The sequence below is a fragment of the Caretta caretta genome, chromosome 9 (genome assembly GCF_965140235.1).
Source record: "Caretta caretta isolate rCarCar2 chromosome 9, rCarCar1.hap1, whole genome shotgun sequence".
Classification (NCBI taxonomy): Eukaryota; Metazoa; Chordata; order Testudines; family Cheloniidae; genus Caretta; species Caretta caretta.
The window spans coordinates 82,133,183-82,152,794 of record NC_134214.1 but is presented as its reverse complement, the minus strand read 5'-3'; the positions used below and the strand labels follow the sequence as shown (position 1 = coordinate 82,152,794).

The 19,612-nt window shown below is 44.4% G+C and overlaps 1 protein-coding gene across 3 annotated transcripts in view; it reads left to right on the top strand.

Annotated features, from left to right (window-relative positions):
* LOC125642517 (actin-binding protein WASF3-like) overlaps nt 1-18,450 on the top strand; it is a 63,913-nt gene extending 45,463 nt beyond the window's left edge. For all 3 annotated transcript variants that reach the window (XM_048864048.2, XM_048864046.2, XM_048864047.2), the window contains exon 9: nt 409-18,450. In XM_048864048.2, the coding sequence (XP_048720005.1) occupies nt 409-566 (158 nt within the window). In that variant the 3' untranslated portion in view covers nt 567-18,450. The remainder of the gene's footprint in view (nt 1-408) is intronic.
* Nucleotides 18,451-19,612: the final 1,162 nt, after the last annotated feature.

Sequence of the window (19,612 nt, the reverse complement as noted above, 5' to 3'; positions counted from 1 at the left end):
GAGCACAAGCAAATGCCCAATAGGGAACAAGCTTGCATTAGGCACCATGGAGAAAGCGGTGGACAGCATGATCTAACATGCCTTTTCCTTCTTCATTTCTGCGAACAATGCTGGGTTGAACAGTAGGGAGGGAGGCAGACAGGCAGGCTGTGGCTCTGGAGCCCCGTGGAGCCCACTGGTGGGCAGGCGGGTGGATTTTTACAGGTCCTCCTCTTTGCCAGATCCATAGAGGAGATGAGTCAGCTACAGCACCAGCTAGGGAGCAGTAGTTTAAGCTACAGCAGCCAATGCTTTTAGTTCTGAAGGTCCCTGGTTCACTCTTTGGGTGGCCATCACACATGCTTATATAGACAATGGGAGTAAGCTGCTCTTGCTGACCTTGGAGATTTTCCTTCCTCTCTACTGCAGGAATTCAACTCCGGAAAGTCCAGGAACAGTGGGAGCAGGAGGCGAAGAAGGAGCCAGTTGGCAATGATGTAGCCACTATCCTGTCCCGCAGGATTGCAGTGGAGTACAGCGAATCCGACGATGACTCGGAGCTGGACGACAATGAGTGGTCAGATTAAGAGAGCTCAGAATGCTGTGTTGGAGTGTACTCCCCCCTCCCTGCTTCTCCACAAGAAGGTGTGCATGGCTGGGCTTCCCTGAAAGCGAATGCTGACCGCCGTCAGCAGTTAGTGTGGCTTATTCAGGAGCTTTGCTTTTACACCATGTTGCATTGCTGAAAAAATGATGGCAGTGTTGTCAGTGGAGAGTGTGCATTGGTGGGACATGCTTTAAAAGCAGTAATAACAGCCATAGGCCCAGAATCTCGCCAGGTGTGGCGATGACACTTTAATAATGCTGAGAACACAATGAGGTGAGGATCAATGGAGTTACTCTAGATTTACACTAGGGTGGCGGCAATCACAAGCTGGCCCCATGCATGTGTTTGTAGAGAAACAAAACTGCAGAAACAGCACTGCTTATTTGGCCAGATGTTAATTTTATAATGAAAAGCTCCTGAAAAAGCATCCTGTTCCCATAGCAAATACAGCCACATGGTCTTAGGTGTCTAGAGATCACAATTCACTTGTTTGTATTTTCTGCAGATGTTTAAAATTGTTGGGATTTGGACCATAGGAACCAGGGAAAAGCTCTGTTCGTTGCCCTGAAAGTTACATGCAGAAAGAGTCTGTTTTCCCTTTAAAGTAATGTCGTTAGCTTTGCGTTCTGACAGTCAGAAAGGAGAGTTCTCTGCTGTCTCCCAGTTTCACTTTTAAGAGCACATCCTGGGGTGGCACAGATGTTTGTGGCATGGTTATATTTCCCTCTCTGCACTCAGATTCCCTGGAGAAGAGCATGAAAGGAAAGTTTAGTGTAAACCTGCTCTTCTCTTGCCATCAGCCAAGAAACAAAGCACTCATTACTGAGTAGAAAGGGATAAAGTCAGCTTAAAGAGAAAAGAACCTTGCAATAGATTTAAGTTGTCTAAGAAAGATTCTGAAGGCCTAGAAATAACTGGCTGACAGTGCTGTCCTATTGTTGTATCACCTTATTATTATTTGAAATAAAATTAACCAGGCTAAATATAACTCTCAGCTGCACCAAAGCAACCCCACTGGAGTTAGTAGGGAGCAATATTTGTCCCTTTGGGTTGAATTTTGATTTTCAGTTTCTAGTATCTGAGAATCTCCTTGTACAATTGAGGCGAATTCAATCTTATTCCTGAAATAGTTATTGAGGGAACAATTCTTCCACTTTTACTCAGGCTGAATAGTACTGTACTCCAAGAGCAGTGGTACTGGGTCGGGGTGGAGTACAGCAAACCTGACAATGACTCTGAACTGGGGGATGATGAGTAAGATTGGCAGGATCAGGCCCTGAGTTAAGATGCTGAAAACACCAGTGAATAGTATTTGGTTTATTAATCCAAATGGACAGTGATTCATAAAAGCATTTTCATGCATACTAAGGGAGAAGCCCTGAGAATCCAAAGGGATCCTATGGGAAATATTGAAAACCCACAGTCAGTTCTGAAAACTACAAGAGAACAGGAAATGGATTCTGACCAATAGAAAACTGGCCAGTGTCACCCTTGAGTCTGTATGATATGGTCAAATAGGGCCCCAGTGTTCCAGGGACACACACGTACACATCAGCAAATTCACCATTTCCACTTCCCCATCCACAGTCTTGTCTGACTCATGGGTGGTGAATGAAACTGGATTCTCTTATTTCCCTCCCGGTAACAGGAAGCTTACACTTTGGCTCCACCCTCTGGCTTCTTTGTCCATGCAGGTGACTGAAAAAAGCCAAGGGAAGGATACAGGCAGCTAGTGGTCAGCCGGAGTGAGAATGCCTGGGGTGCCTGCAGGCAGGAAGACCTGGTGAAGGGCAGGGAAAACGTTGGCTGGAGCCCACAAGTGTCACTTTGAATAGGGTCCCATTTGGCTAGTGCCACCATTCACCCTTATCTACTAGAGAATGCTGCTATTGAGCCAGCCCGCTTTGCAGGGAGCGGGGGCGAGGGGGTTCGCTATTCTAACCAAGCAGCAATAGTTCCTGAAAAACTGCAGCTAGACGGCACATGTCAGACCAGCAACAGGAAAGGAGAAAGAAAACAAGACAACAACCCAGCAGGATGCAACACAGATTCTCAGTGGCATTAACAGAGGACCCAACAGCTCAGCTGCAGCTCCGGGGGCAATGGGAATGTTAAACACATATAGAAAGAGCTGGTGCCGTGTTGTTGAGCTGGGAAGTCCTGGTATGCAGTAGTTACACCAAAGGCTCTTGCTCCTACCATCATCTTGTCTCTGTTAAGAACTAGCAGGCAACCCCCTCCCTGAGAAATGGAAAATACAGAGGTAGGAAGCTGCAAGCCAAACCCTGATCTCTTTACTCAGGCAAGTAGCGCCACTGAAGTCAATGATGCTGCTTTCCTCAGTGAGGCGAGTAGGATTAGACCCCTACTGCAAGGTCAGGAAAAGCCTTGTACATTAAAAATAACATATACAAAACCACATAAGTGTTTATTATATGGTGTTGTTAATATATGCATGATTTTGATGTGACCGACAAATGAAGAGAAATCCCAGACTGATGGGCTTGATGTGTAAGATGAAAAACATAATATATTCAGACATAAAGTGAATGCTAACGAGATTTAGTAATTGCCTTTATCTTTGGTACTGATCGTAGGTTTATATCAGCTGGCCCACATGGCTGTGATAAAGCAGTGATGGGATTGGCAACAGCCCCTGAACATTGGCCCTGTTGTGTGTGAGTGCAGAGGAAGGGGGATTTTGACTTGAGGGCTACATGGCACCTCAGGAAGGGAAAAGGCTGCAAGGAGACTTCCCCTTATGACCTTGTGTGGGGCCTCGGCACAGTCCCTGCCCTTGCACGCTGGATGTGCAAGGTGTGGGGACTCTAATGCAGAGAAGGATATTGGTGTCAGGTGAGGCATTGTAGGCACAGTGCCTGAGGGAATGGCCTCCAGAGCGCAGACCACTACCCTTCTCACTTTTGCAAATGTGAGCTGTGTCTTAAAGCCACAGAGCCTGACTCTGCTCTACTTTCACTGGTTTCATACCTGTGTAGCTCCATTAACTTCAGTGAGTTACTCCTGATTTACTCTGGCTTATGACATCAGAATCAGGTGCACAGTCTTGCACACCACAGATTGGCTCCTACCTGTGACAGGGCCAGACTCTGCCCAGTTTACTCAAGCAAAACTCACTAGTTCATGGGAGCCTGGCCTGAACTAGAAGATAGGACTTGGCTCTGCAATGGGTTTGTTGTCATTTGCACAACCCAAGATGTTAGTTGATCATTTTCTCCAGCATTGTTGACATGGCCTTTCATAAGACATCATAACAAACCAAAGCTGGGGCCTCTCTCCAAACCGGCACACCTGCTTTCAGGCATAAAGTGGCCTGGGAGATAGGATTAAAATTCATAATGATCTGGACCAACTGGGAAATGACTGCCTAGGAAGGAGTACTGCAGAAAGGGATCTGGGGATTATAGTGCATCACAAGCTAAATATGAGTCAACAGTTTCACACTGTTGCACAAAAAGCAAACATCATTCTGGGATGTATTAGCAGGAGTGTTGTAAGCAAGACATGAGAAGTAATTCTTCCGCTTTACTCCATGCTGATTAGGCTTCAATTGGAGTATTGTGTCCAGTTCTGGGCACCACATTTCAGGAAAGATATGAACAAACTGGAGAAAGGCCAGAGAAGAGCAACAAAAATGATGAAAGGTCTGAAAAACATGACCTATAAGGGAAGATTGAAAAAATTGGGTTTGTTTAGTCTGGAGGAGAGAAGACTGAAAGGGGACATGATAACACTTTTCAAATACATAAAAGGTTGTTAAAAGGAGGAGGGAGAAAAATTGTTCTCATTAACTTCTGAGGATAGGACAAGAAGCAATGGGCTTAAGCAGCAAAGGTAGTTTAGGTTGGACATTATAGGAAAAGCTTCCTGTCAGGTAGTTAAACACTGGAACAAATTGCCTAGGAGGTTGTGGAATCTCCGTCACTGGAGGCTTTTAAAACAGGTTATACAAACACTTGTCAGGAGTGGTTTAGTTATTACATAGCCCTGCTTTGAGCGCAGGGGACTGGACTAGATGGGCTCTAGGCACCATCAAAGCAAGCACGTGTTTGGGGCGGCACAATTCCAGGGGCAGCATTCTGGCCACCCTTTATTTATTTATTTTTTTTGCTTGGGCAGTTGCGCTCTCAGAGCTTGGGGTGGCAAATTTTTTGCTCGGGGTGGCAAAAAACCTAGAGCTGGCCCTGACTAGATGACCTCTCGAGGTCCCTTCCAGTCCTACACGTCTATGACTCTATGATTCTGCTCCCTTTGATGTCAGTGGCAAAACCCCTGGTAGTTTCAGAAGAAGCAAGATTAGCCCTCAAAGCTGTACATAGGAAGACATATCTTGGTTAGGAACTGTGGGGACAGACACACATGGAGACAGAGGCATAGCCCACAGGTCACAGCCCCGGAGCACATGGCTTTATGTCAGCATTGCACTGCCCAGATTCTGGCTTGCTATGGGAGCTGAAACAGCTCCTGGTGTGAACTCGAAGAGGGGCTATTCTCACTCACAGCACCATCCCCGTGGCTGTCTGTAGGCTGCGCTACAGCCCACGAGAGTGAGTGATATGGGGACACCTCTTCCTACACTGGCATGCGATGGCCAGAGTAGAAAGGGGCCCTTATGTGCTGCGATTGAGGAGGGTAGTGTATTGGCTGCTTACGTTGGCCCTGTGTTGCTCTTGCACTAGGGGGATTGATCCCCAGCCTGTTCCGTCTCCTTAACAACTCCAGTCCATTGCTGGAGCACCGCTGGCCACCATTGGCCCCTCTCTTTTGTGTTTATAGCTGTAGTTGCATTATGTGTTGTGCTAAGCAATCCACTGAGGAGTAGCTGTAGTAAGATTGATCAGGCCCATGCCAGGATTGATCCTGTAGTATATTTCCTAGCACACAGCTTTGGAGTGTTTTGTTCTCTCTGGGGTCACACCAGCCATCTTTCCGAAAGTCCATTTGGCCACATTGTTGTTGCACAGCAGCCTAAGGGACAAAGTCTTTTGGATGGTGGGGTGTTTAACAGAGACGCTTTTAAAGCTATATCTACTCAGTGCATGCGGGTAGGTGCGCACTTGTGCTGTTTGCAGAGACAAAATGCCACCGTGAACCCTCTCACAGCAGTCGAGTGGACTTGCTTTTCCTTCCATATCTATTTACGTGCTTGTGCCATATGCTCCCCTCCTCTCCCTCATAAATACCACCTGATTCAGAGCACATGTTGCTGTCCTTTTGCTGCAGCTCTGGCTAGAACCATCACTCCCCCTCAGACATAAGCACATTCCCTACACAAAGTTCTGCAAGCAAAGCAGGAGAATCACAGCTCACTAAGAGTTTATGGGCCAGATCCCCATAAACTGGCACAGTTCACCTGACTTCTGTGGAGCAACACTGAGTTACTCCATCGGACCATACATGTTTTCTATGGGCCTGATCCTACAAAGGGGGTGAGCATCCTCATTTGCCATTGACTTGAGGGGCTCAGCACCTCAGTGGATTGGTCCTTATATAGTTTTGTTAGGCAGAATTAATATATTTTTGTCCCAAGTCCTACATTATGTATCAAATCAAATGTATATAGGCCCAGATCCTCAACAGGTGTATACTGATGTATCTCCATTTAAGTCAACGGTACTATAATAATTTACACCAGCTGAGAATAGGGCCCATAAACTCCTAGTTTTAAATATTTTGTATATGTGTGCCTGTTTCCATATACACTGCTAAAAGTAGGCCAGGCTACGTTATACAACCAGAAACATTCAGTCCCCAGATGGGGTGATATAAAAGTGAATATTTAAATATTTTATCTAGCTTGGCAGCCAGTAAAAAGTACAATCCAGGTCACAGCTGATTGAATTTCTCCTCTCTGTCAAGTACATCGGAAGCAGGCTGAGCAAAAATCCACTATACATTAAGGTGTAATGTGTCATGTTAAAAGAGAGCCTGATAGTTTACTGACAACACACAATCACACTATGCCAAACATTTAACAACCTGGACCTACCTAGTGAGAGCATTTTATGAGTCTTGTCATGCCTGCCAATTTATGGACATTGATTAAAAATAGTAAATAAAAGATTGCATACAGGGGAAACTGTATTCAGTTTATTTACCACATGAGATATCCTGTAGCCAGTTAAAAATAAATACATTATGTTGAGCCTGCTATGGAGAATCAGTTGAAGCATCTACTCCATGGAGTCCACAAGGGATGTGTCTGTGCAGATCTTCCTGGGAAATGACTAGTTACTATGGTGATGAGTATCCCAGAGATAGAGAGGTAGATCTTCCATAAATGAGGTCTATTCTCCATGGCTAATTATGTTACTGAAGTCTGATCCAACTCCTGTTGAAGTGAATGGAAAGTGCAGGGCAGGGCAGGTTCAGACATCAGACCCTGTTTTTCCCTTGACTTCAGTGAGAATTGGATCAGGCTCTTGAGCCTAGCGGTTCTCACAGGATCATTACCTGAAAGACAAGGGATTATTTATTTTCCAACCTTCCTCTGAGGATTTGAAGAATACTGTTGTGATGCAGTAAACTGGGGAAGAGCTACCATCATATTGCTCAAATGCTCCTACTTTTGAAGATGTCCTGTCCCTTAAAGGCTTTGCTTTTGGTGACCAAACATAATATTTAGTTTGGATTCTCCAGAGAGCTCTGACCTCATAAATCTTCTATCTTTAGCTCTTTTTAAAGCTGCCTGACAGTGTAACCAGTAGCTACTTGTTTTAGCTGAGAGAAGCTCCCCCCTCTCCTGCATTTTCGGCACACTGATACTTTTACGTTTGAGTGATGTGCTAGCAATTTCTCAGAACAGGTGACACTTCATGGTACTGGGGCATAAATGTTGTGCAACTGTGGGCCTGGTCCTGCAGTCCTTACTCACACCCATTGAAGTCAATGAGAACCTTGTCTGAATAAGGGCTTCAGGATCAGGCCTGTAATAACTTTACTTAGGCTTTAGTGGTAAGTGCCATGTAATTACACACTGATAGAACCATAGATATTAGAGATGAGTGACTTGTGGGGCTTGTCTTAGTTCATATGTCCACCAGCACTGGATTGTTCTCTCTTGAAATTACTTGTTCCTATGGATTAATGTGGACCAAATCTTCTGACTCAGGTCAGGACTGTAGTAAAGTCCTGGACACGATGGCACAGAACAAGAGTCTACTGTGCAGAGAGAAGCACTGCAAGGCTAATGAATGTACAGCCCTAGCAGAGCAAAGCTACCTTGAGCAGGTTTGTGAGGGGAGTTTTCAGGGTGTGGCCAGTGGATCCCAGTGACTGCAGAGGCTCCCCTATGCCTGGCAGCATCAGCTCCCCTGCCATTCTGTGGTCCCAGGAGAGGCATTCCAACCCTAAGGAACTTTCCTTTGCAGAGCTCTCAGGCTCTGTGCATGGTAGAGGCTCTGGTCCTGTGTCACTAGATCCAATCAGCGGGATTGTATTTACCGTTATTATTATTTATGGCATCACAGGTCAGCGTGGCACTTTACGGACAAAAATAAAAGGACAGGACGCTGTCCTGAGGAGCTTGCAGTTTAACGTAGAGATCATATAACCTGCACTGCACTTTAAAAGATCAATCATTTACACATTCATAAATTTACCATCTAATTAGATGCTATTTGTGGTGTCATTAATTACCCTGCCACTACATTGTAATTACTCATTAGTGCCTGAATAAAGAGAGAGCACAAGTGAGCCAGGGGTTTAGGGTGAGATTGGCAGTTTAGGCTTCTCAGCATCTATTAAAGTGCTAGAAGTGTTGCCCTGGGAAGTAATACTATGTATTTTTAAAACTGGTATCTGTGCTCCCAGACATATTTTGCCTTTATTTGTCTTTCTTGCTTTGCACTGAATGAGGCAGTCATGCTGGTCCTTCATCCATCATAGCCCAAAGTAGAGGTAAAGATGTCCATTTCACAAACACCATCACAGCTGGCACTCATGCCTAGCTGGGAGCCTCAATAGTGAGACTGATTGATTAGGCACTGGAGACTGAACAAACCTGTCACCCCTCGAAGGGGTCTATCCGGGTGAAGGTTGCAACACATGGGTGGTAAGTTGGGAGTGTTTGTGCTAACACTCCTTTGTAGACTTATGGGTACCTCCCCGCAGCTGGCCCCAGAGTTGCCTTTCCAGCACCGTATAGCAGCACTAAAAATGGGGTCTAGTTTACCTGGTACCATTAGCTTTTCCCTTTTTGGTATCATTCCGTACATGAATCATGCCTGGCTGAGAAGAAGTATTCTACATGCAGGTGATGGTGATGTTTAGTCTATCATAGAGCATGGATAGTAAGGGGTATACAGCTTATTGGTGTAGTAAACAATTCATGTACTTTTGATGGTACACTGACATAGTTGAGAATAAACATGTGGCCAGAGGATGTCAGAGGTTAGTCACAGCACAGACTAACACAGAGCATCCATCACATTCTAGTACAGTATACTTCAAGGGTTTTAGTACTTGGGACCAGATTTTCAAAGGTATTCAGGTGCCTTGCTTGCTTGGGTACATTATTTCCTTTCCAAGAGTGTTCATTATCATACTCACTGCTAGGAATAATGGATTAGAGGTAGAGCTAGTCATAGACTCAAAAGATAATGGGTTAATCTTCCCCGCCAAACAATATGAATATTTACACATGGCCAAAGATAAGACAGTAAAAATCAAGGGCCAGATTTTCAAAGGTATTCAGGCACTTAAAGATGCAGCTAGATGTCAAGTGGGACTTTCAAAAGCACCTAAGCAAGCAAGGCACATAACTACCTTTGAAAATCTGGTCCCAAGTGCTAAAGTCTGCTTGTTCGGTTGCAGAAACGTGTGTCAGCAGTTTGACTACATGGACCAAGCACATCCTGCTTGCCTGCTTCCCTGCAGAATTTTCAGAAATGCCTAGCTGGGGGTTTCAGTGGTACATCCTCACAGCTCCCAGGGGCACACTCAATGTATGAACTCCACTGGCACGGTTAACCCCTACGACTATGCTTTGCACTGTCTGCTTAGCGCATTGGGGTACTTTGTGTAGTATATATAACCCTTAATGCAAAAGAACAATTTGTACGTCAGATAATGTAAGATAAATGTGGAGAAGAAACCCTGTGTTCAGTACGATTAAAGACATGCTTTCTAGTTGGCTTTTTTTTTAATCTATAAAACACACACATAATGTATTACACAAGGCCAGGATTTGATCTCTCTCTCTCTATTGTTTTGGATGGTCAATAACGTTAGTACGTTGTGCATGCATCCAGAACATGACAATTTAAATCACATGTCAATTTAATATCTAAGGAAATTCAAGGATTGTCATAGTCTGATATGTTTAGCTTTTGAATCTGACTAATTAGCTGCATGATTTCACTCCATAGTTTCTAGACCTGATAAATAATGATCATGATGCATTAAATGTACGCAGGGTTTCCTATTAAGGCTGTATATCAAGAGGTGAGATTGGTTCCCATTGGGATTCTGTCTGTACATTCATGTTGTGTTCAGTTAGCCCTTAAGGAATGTTTCTCCTTGGGCATTACAGGCAAGGTCAGACTTGTAGATAGCTGACCCCTAATATCTTTATTTAAGATCTAGAAGGGTCTTTAGCCAGGTCTGATTTTCCTTCAGTGAGTTGTCTAGGATTGCCTCTCCAGATTGAGCCTTGCCCAAGTGACTGATCCTGCAGTCATTTGCTGAGGCAAAGTGTGTATTAGTTTTAATGGGCTATTTTCCCTGAGTAAGCCCTCAAGACTCCAATAGCTTGAGGTTTCAGAAATGCTTCCAAGGTAAACAAAACAAGAGATGATTTGATCTTCCCTAATCATCTCCTTCTGTGGTGTAGGAAGCTCTGACTGGAGAACCCAGGACAGAGGAGAATGTGTCACAGGAAGGAAGGGAGGATGAACTATCACTCCATGAAATATGTGGAGAAAATATGGCCAGGCAGATGGAATGCAGCGCACCACAGTGTCCTTGGGAGGCAAAACTGGCACATTAGCTGGTCTAATCTCTTCTCTGTTAGTCAGAGTTTGCACAGAGCTCTGAAGATGTAAAGTGCGAATGATTAGTGGGTTCTCACCCTTTCCCACACAATGCACCTTTCCTTAAGATGGTCACCCTCTCATGGGTACCTCCCCACAACTGGCCTCCCAGAACTGATACTAAACCTCCTTATGGAAACTTTTGGCAGTTAGTTGCATGAGAAATTATTAGAAGGACAGAATTAAAGAGAGAAGATGAAAATACACTTGTCTAATGTAGCAATTTTGTTGCACGTCCCCCCATTTTGTATCTCTCCTTCTTATTTCCCTTCCCTAGGCATGAGACTTTGTATTTATTAGGTCCATATCTCGCTTTGGTGATTACAACCATAGTCGTTCCAGTGGCACTGCAGTTTGTTTCTGGCCTCCTTTGTGTTTGCTGCCCCTCTCTGGTTTTAATGTATTCCGGAAATGTGATAAAGATTGACTTTACCCCCCAAAGAAACACCCGAGAAAGGAAGACATGAAGCAGCTGCAGAGAAGGAGAGGTGCTTGGAGAGGTTTTTTTAAACTTGGTTGGTAAAAAAACAAATTGGTTTTTGTTGGAAAGTGGTAGCCCAAAACCAGTGCTGGACAAGGCTGCAGTGTGTGGAAAATGTTACTGCTTGAAGCATGGGAGGTGTTTTAACAGGGAAAAGGATGCACTTCTGTGGACCACTTGGAAGTCCGTCATAGACCATCCATAAGTCACACGGTATTAGATCAAGGCTACATTTTCAAAAGCGGCTGCTGATTTTGGGTGGCTCCAGGCGGGGTGCCCAGTTTGAGACTGTTCAGCTTCATTTTCAGAAGTACTGAGGCTCTGCAGCTCACATTGCCTTCAGCTAGAGTTGTGAGCTCTCAGCACCTCTGGAAACCAAGTCTAATATGTTCTCAAGTTGGCCATCCAAAACCTGGGCACTCCCAATGAGTAGCCACTCTTGGAAATTGGGCTATAAATAATGGGGAAGCAAGAATTGAGGGAGTTGAGCAGACAGTACAAAAAAATGTGATTCAGGAAGAAATTCTGTCCATCACCGTGTTAGGAAATGCCTCACTGTCTGGAGGCCCTATCGTGGTTGAACGGTCTTAGTTCCCACTGAAGCTGATGAGCAGTAACTTTTTAGCCTGTAATCCATGCTTGCCTATACCTGACATCCATGCTAGGTACTTTTGGTACAAAGAGAGACACTTTTTCCACAAGACTATTCATAAAAGAGTAAAAACAAATTTGACTTTGACTAAGCCCAATGAAGTTACCATGGGTGAAAACTGAGGGCATAAAGATTTCTTCTACGGAATGTGGTCTGGTTGTTCCAGCGAATGACTGGGCGTCAGAATTCCGGGGTTCTAATTGTGGCTCTGCCACTGATTCACTGGATACTGTTGTAGCTGTAGGCAACTCATTTCCCTGTGTCTCAGCTTACCCATCTGGAAAATGGGTCTGATGCTCACCTCTCTGACTGAAGTGTTATGAGGATTAATTAATCAATCAATCTTTGAGATTCTTAGAAGAAAGGTGCTACACAAAGGGCCAAAGTTCTGAAGTGAGAAACACTGCAGTATTAAACTCTACTCTTCCCCCCAGCATATCGAGGGGGGCAAAATCCTTTAATGAAGCCCATCTCTTTCTCTTGACTTTATCGCCTATGCTCTCACAGTGGTGTGATTGCATTTCAGGAGCACTTTACATTGTATTGTTTTACTACTGATTTTTAAAACATCTATATTTTTAATTAACATAGTGTTTTTCAAAGTGGAAAAATACTCACATAAGACCAGGAGATTGTCCAAAGTTTTGTGCTGCTGCTGCTGCTTTGGGAGTGGGTGAGAGCTGGATGAATGAATGTTCAGAGGCAGGTTCCAAAAGAGTGAAATTCACACGAGTTCCTGAGCCCCACTTATGGCCCCTGTGTCTTCAAACAGGGCTGAACTGAGAGTGAAGTGGTGCACAGACTGTGAATTTCACCTAGTTCCTGCCCTTAGATCCAAGCATAGATTTTGTGCTGGCCATCTTCAAAGGGGTAAATTTCATCTAGATTTTGTAATGAGATCCAGGCAAACAGACCCTTGAGCTCTTGTGAAACCCGGTTAAGACAATGGGGCTCCGTTTAGGCACAGGGGGTTGATTCCATTTCATTACCAGGCCATTGTAAGTAATTGTCCACAGAGAAAGAATGATGTGATTATAAATATGTAGGGATTAAGTGTCCCCCTTGCTCAGGCAAAACTTCCTAGAGCTTTGGGTGACAGGATGAGACCTGCAATGCCTGACAGAAAGGTCACTGTCATTGGTTCAAGATAGTTTTTCTGAAAGTAAGTGACTGAACTCCTTTCCTTGTCATATAATCATGAATAAAGTAGTGTAAGGGGACAAATTAATGATCTGTTATTGCAGCGTGTTGATGAGAGCTGTAATAATGAGACTTACTGGATTCCATCTGTGCTTAACTAGACTGAAATGTTCTTTGCTGCTCCTTCAAAAAGTGTCTTGGCAGCTCTCTCCACATCCTAGTAACTTTTGACCCAGAAACTGACAATTTCAGTGCCTACTGGGAGAAAACTACACAGTGCTGGCACCAGTTACTACTAACAAGGATTGATATAAACTGTAGAAAACCAATGGGGAGCAGAGAGAGAGAATCCAATGAAATGAAGGCAGGTAAACAATGTGAAGCTTTCAAGGCCATACTTGCAAATGATATGGCTCACACTTCCTCCACCTAGAATGAAACTGACAATGAGCTGCCTACATGTTTGACACCTTTGTTAAATGCAGTGTGATACAGCAGACTCCTTGGGTGGCAGGGAATATACGGAGTAAAAGTTTCCATCTCTTTTTCTTATCATGTCTGCATTTTTATGAAGTTATCCATCTCTGTGAGACTCTCACCGGGGCGGGAGTGGAGCATATGTGCTTAGTATCCATACTCCGCTCACTGTGGGTGAAATTCTTTCCTGTGCAGAAGCCCAGCCCAAGGAATCACTTATATCCCACAAGTTGGAGTTTAAGTGATGCAATAGGTGTTGAGCCCTCCCTTTGCACAGGTGTGAAATCCAGTCTCCCTTCATATTTTCCCCAGGAGCATGGCAATGTGCACTTGGTTACATTTCCGTTTCTTGTTATTTCAGTGCTGGGGTGGGGAGTGTTTGCTGGTGTGTGCATCTTTGGCACAAAGCCTCAGTGTCACTGCAAATAATATCATTGCTCTCAGTGATTTTTTTTCAGTAGTTATTTCCATATAGAGAAGTTTAAGATTTTCATTCCATTCTGGTCAGATTCATCACCAATGCAAACTCTTTATTTGGCTTTGATTGGATATTAAAGTAGCTAAAACCTTTCCCTGAAACAATTTTTTTAGGAGTGCTTTAGACTTCCCCATGTTAATAACCTTTCTCCATTTTTAAGCAGCTTGACATGCCCGTGGAGAATTTGGAATGATACACTCACATAGTGCTAGTTTGACCGTACTATGAGACTCTTCCCCACTGCTTATTCACAGTATTGAGAGGTTTCACTGTGCTATATATGGTTGCTAGAACTCTTGTTTTACATTCTTTTTCTAGAAAGAAATTGGGAAATGCTGCATTAGCAAAATTCATTATCGACACAAGTGCCTTTTATGGAAATTGACATTACATTTCCAAGGAGCAGGGGAGAGAGGGATGGTTATATGAAATCATCAGTAACACGCAGGACCAGGAAATGACATGCATGCACATAGCATTGTAGGGTTCTCAGCTAGTGTGGGTCGGGCTGGGAAACTACACACAGAGCCAAGGTAGACCCACACAGTCAGTCTAGATTAACTTTCTGCTTTTGACTATGCCTACACAGGAGCTCTTCATGCGACCCTTCAAGCAAATAGGAATTTTACCATTTATCTCACTAGTACTGGGCCCATATCACCCGCCTTGAGCTCAGCTTGCCAGCCTGAGACTTCCTGTTATTTTTGCTGTGCCCTGGGCCTGTCTCCTTTTGTCCCTGTTAAGCCAGGGTGATGACAGGAACAAACAGAAGCTGGGGGCTGCCAGTTGGCTGCTACACCGGGGCCTGTTGGGGCTGTGAAGAACACCCGTTGCTATGAAGGTGTCTGCAGTTCTGAGTAGGGGGCTGTGTTGCATCAGAAGAGCTGGAGGGCTACATATGGTGTTTGGGCTCTATTTTGACTGCTCCTCAATCCAGCCATTCAGAGTTAACCCAGTGTAATGCAGGTTGGCTGCAGGGATTGAATCTGGACGCTCTCTATTTACTAGCAGCAGCCCTTACTGCTTACACAAGAGGACCAAGACTCATAAGCCAAAGTTCATGGTCCAGCCAGTAAGAGTCACACTTTGCTGGTGAGGATTATACCACAGTCCTCAGAAGCACTAAGATTTGTACCTAGGTGGTAAACTTTTCATTTTTGTTTCCAGTGGTTGTGTCCCCAAGATTTAACTTTTCCTTCCAGTACAGCTACCAGGAAAGGGGTGTCTTGGGGGGGGGTGGGGAAGAACCAGCACTGCAGATGTCAGTGAAACATCAACTTCCCCCTCCCACAAAGAGATCCGTGCCTCACAAACTACAACACAATATCAACCATGATTCCATCTGTTCACTGAACGTAGCATTGCTCTAAGCCTTTATTCTGGTTGTGGCCAACGCAAAGCCCTCCCCATAAATTCTTCCATCTCGGGGTGGGAATCAATTGCAGAGAGGACTGTGCATAGAGGCCATCGTGCAGCTGGTTCAGCCACATACGCATATGCTTACGAGCATGTGTTCTGTGCCCCCTGTCCTTTGGCCGTGCCCTGTTATGATCCTCCAGTATTCCTTTTTCAGCAGCCTTGCGGAGCTTTCTGTCTGCAGACAGTATTTTCAGGGGAGCCAGAACTGAAGCTGCCATCTTCCACCATGTGACTTGCATGGATTTGGGCAGTGGTTTTCTGGCAGGTGTCCATGCACAAGATGAGCCAGAATTCAGTCCATGGAATCAGTCTGGATTTCTACGCAACACATGTAGGTCCCAAATCAAGCCAGTGAATCCATTCACAAATGTTGCTCAGTGCAAACAATTTCTTTCATTATTACTAATCAATGGATTGCGCTTTATGGTAACAAAATCAGAATGATTTAAGGCAAACTGCAAGCTTTTCTTTAAAACAAAAAAAGTGAAAACTCTATTACAGTGTCTTGGCTGCTTAGTGACACACATGGTACGTGGGACAACATACAGGCCTGGCTCCGCCCATGTGCTGGTGACATCATTCCCAAATATCACTGTTCCAATGAGATGGGTGTTCATGCAGAACTATATCCACCCACAGCACTTAATAACTACTCATAATACTGACACGTCACAGGAATAATGCAGTGACCTATGGCAACAAAGAGGTGATGACCATAGGACTAGAGGCTGCTGCTACCCTTCTTTTCACAAGTAATCCCATTGACTTCAGTCGGGTTATTTGTGTGCCTAAGCACTACTGATGTGAGTACAGTCAGGCAGGATTGGGCCCATCAACTCTTCTGCTTCACGGGACAATCTCTTACTATATGCGTGTACAATGCCTTGCACAGCGGGGCTGTGATCTCAGCTGGGCCTGTTAGCACAGCTGTAACTAAACAATCAGTGAGACTAATCAGCTCCCCTGGGGAGGGGCTGTGTTGTTTATTCTTCTGGTAAAACCAAACGGGGACTGAATAAAAAATCAGTAAGAGCCACCCCAGGACTGGACACTTGGAGGGATACACCAACTCTGCAAAACTTTGGGAAAGAAGGAAAATCTCTGGTAAAGGCCCCTGATCAGTACAGTTCTGTATGTGCAGAGAGGCAAATCCCAAACGAGCATATTAACCAGGTCTCTTTCTTGGCCCTGCTGGGGCACCCATTCTGATCCCCCTCTCCCCCAACCTGCTCTGCGCTGCTCTGGGGTGTTTGAGTTGCCATCAGCCCTTGCAGGGGGAGCACTGGCTCCTGAGTGGAGTGCTTGGGGCTACAGGGAATGACTTGCACGGGGCTTAGTTTCACACTGTAAGGTCACGCTTACATCTGCAATCACTGGCTCTTCATGAATGATTATTTAACACTTATACACAGTCCTCATTTGGGCCAAACTTCAACTGCCGTCGGAGGGAGCTCTCCCTGAGTCAGGGCTGCGTGAAAACAGAGCTCTGATCTGGCCCCTTAGTTACAGTAGCTTGATCGCTAGGTCAGTTATTAAACTACTTCTTTGAATGGTGGATAATGACATATCTCCCAGCTGGTCTGTGTCTCTCCTGGCCACATACCCAGAGATAGCAGAACTGGGAGCATTTCCAGACCACTGGGCTCTGGAGTATAATTCAAGAACCCCTTTTATCCTCTAAGAACTACTACTAAGGGCTAAATTGTCCTAGTATGCTGGGTCCTGCAGAAGGGGGCTGTGCAAAATTGCATTGCCAGAGAGGGAGCCCCTGTAGGCCTCAGCATACCCTGGGACTGGGAGCATCACATGCCCTGTACCTCCTGTGAGAGACAAGCTCCTGGCAGCTAAGAGAGGGGCTGGGAGCCTAGAACAGTGGTTCTCAAAGCCGGTCCGCTGCTTGTTCAGGGAAAGCCCCTGGTGGGCCGGGCTGCTTTGTTTACCTGCCGCGTCCGCAGGTTCGGCCGATTGCGGTTCACCGCTCCAGGCCAATGGGGGCTGTGGGAAGCGGCAGCCAGCACATCCCTTGGCCCGCGCCGCTTCCCGCAGCCCCCATTGGCCTGGAGCAGTGAACCGCGCCAGTGGGAGCCGTGATCGGCTGAACCTGCGGATGCAGCAGGTAAACAAACCGGTCCGGCCTGCCAGGGGCTTTCCCTGAACAAGCAGCAGACCGGTTTTGAGAACCACTGACCTAGAATATATTTGGCGGAGCATAAGGACATCCACTGTGGCTGGTCCCTGTGAGGGTGTGCAAAGGCCGGGGGGGGCGGGACTTCTGTTTGCCCTTCCCACCTCTTGTGCATTCGTGTACACAATGTGTTCCTTCATGTTTGTTTAGCTTTGCCAGAGGAAGCTCAGTGAGCAGGTGTGAGTTGTAGCCATGCTGATTATGAAATGTGACTGCAGATTTTCCATCACAAGCAAGATACTTCCCTTTTGTTCCGTAAGAGTGGTTCTGGGTGTGATATCAGCAAGTAAACCAATGGGATGGCAGCAAGTTAGGGACGTATTACACACCAGACCAGTCTGTGAGGAAGGCCTCATCTAACTTTAACCATACAATTGGAACACTGTTTCTGCATACATTGCGTTATTGGGACATCTAATAGACTGAGCAAAATGGGAGATCCAGCACAATTACGTTGGTGTCTCGTAGGCTCACATAATGGCTTTTACTTTTTAAAACTTAAGTATTATTTTTTTAAAACTGAATTTCCGTTTGGTAAAAGTGATTAACAGGAGAAAGTTATCTCCACCTTGTGAGTTTGCACATGCTTCAAGATATGTCTTGATTACTGATTTGCATTATTATATAGTTGACGTAAAAGAGATGTTCACTGTCTAAGGGGGTCTTTTAACTATGTGCACTTAGTCAATAGCTCAGTACGTGTTGCTGCTTCTCTCTATCCACTGTACATAGTTACTAAATGTAAGCAAGTGTATTTTTCCCAGTGTTGTGAGTTCTACCTGTCTTGATGCTATCAAAGAAAGGTATGAACTATATGGTTGCAAAATGAATTTTCTTCTGTACAATCTACAGAGGAAAACTGTAAAGATTTGAAAACTGCTTGTAACTACATTTGTTAAAAAATGTTGTACAACATAATCCCAGACTGATGACACTATATGCATGTGGTAATAAAAAGAAAATAAAGATTTTAAGAGGTTTATGGTTTGTCTGTCTGGGGCTATTTATGGTTTTCACATTCTTGGGTTCTTTCTGGTTGGAAAGAGATTTAAGAGTGTGTTTATTTCTGTTAAAAATGGATGGATTAACATCCCTAGTGTTTTAAGTCCTCTGTATCCACAGAAAAGGTATGGAATCGGGAGCAACAAGACATTATATCACCTTAACCCTTAAATAGAGGAACCCCTTTTAAAATATAGCTCTCTGTCCATATTCATTCCGTCCTCAGCCTCTCTGCTGAGAGTAACAATGAGGTTGCCAATTGGTTCCAGTTCTGGTGGCATTTTAGCAATATTGACATTTGTTCACAAGGAGATACACCAACTCATTCTGCAGTCATCAAATAGCCTTCAGGTGACAGTTAGACTGTGGTCACTGCCACCCTGATCTGGGATCGCAGCAACAACCTAAAAGCAAAGTGTTCCATAGTCAAACACTTTTATTATGGAAAATAATGTGGTAGCATTGTTGAGGTTTGGATCACATCAACAGAACTAGGCAGAAAGTAGTTTTGCAAAAAGTTTTGAAATGTCAAAGTTGGTTTCATTTCTAAGTGTTCAAAGTGGAACCATTTTTTTCATACCATTTTTGATACAAATATTGAAAAAATAGTATCAAAATGATTATTGATACTTTTTGTTCAGCCCATTTTGGAGTAAATAGAATATTTAGATAACCACTTAGATAATGGTTTTGATAATATTTTGAATCAAAATATAAAAGCAAAGGCATGGCATTTTTATTTTATTTTTTTGCAAAAAAGTTGAAAATGTCAACAATTTTGCAAAAAAAGAACCCCAAAACAGAGAGGACATTTTTTAAAATGAAAAAAGCCTCCTTGTCCTTAGCATTTTGACCAGCATATTAATTGGAGGATCAGACTAACCAATGGCTGAATTATGTTGAAGGCTCCCTAAGCAGAGCTGTGCTGAAGTGAAACATTTTGCAAAGATTTCCCAGAGTTGTCAATAGGCCTGATTTTGCTCCTCTCTGATGTACATATGGAGTAAGTCCATTGAAGTCAGTGGAGTTACACTAGTGTCTCTCTGGTGTCCAGAAAGTGAGAGGAGAATCTAGCCCAGTGTGTCAAGAATAATATACTGCTCTTTGCTGCCTTTGTCTTCCATTGGAATTCCTTAGACA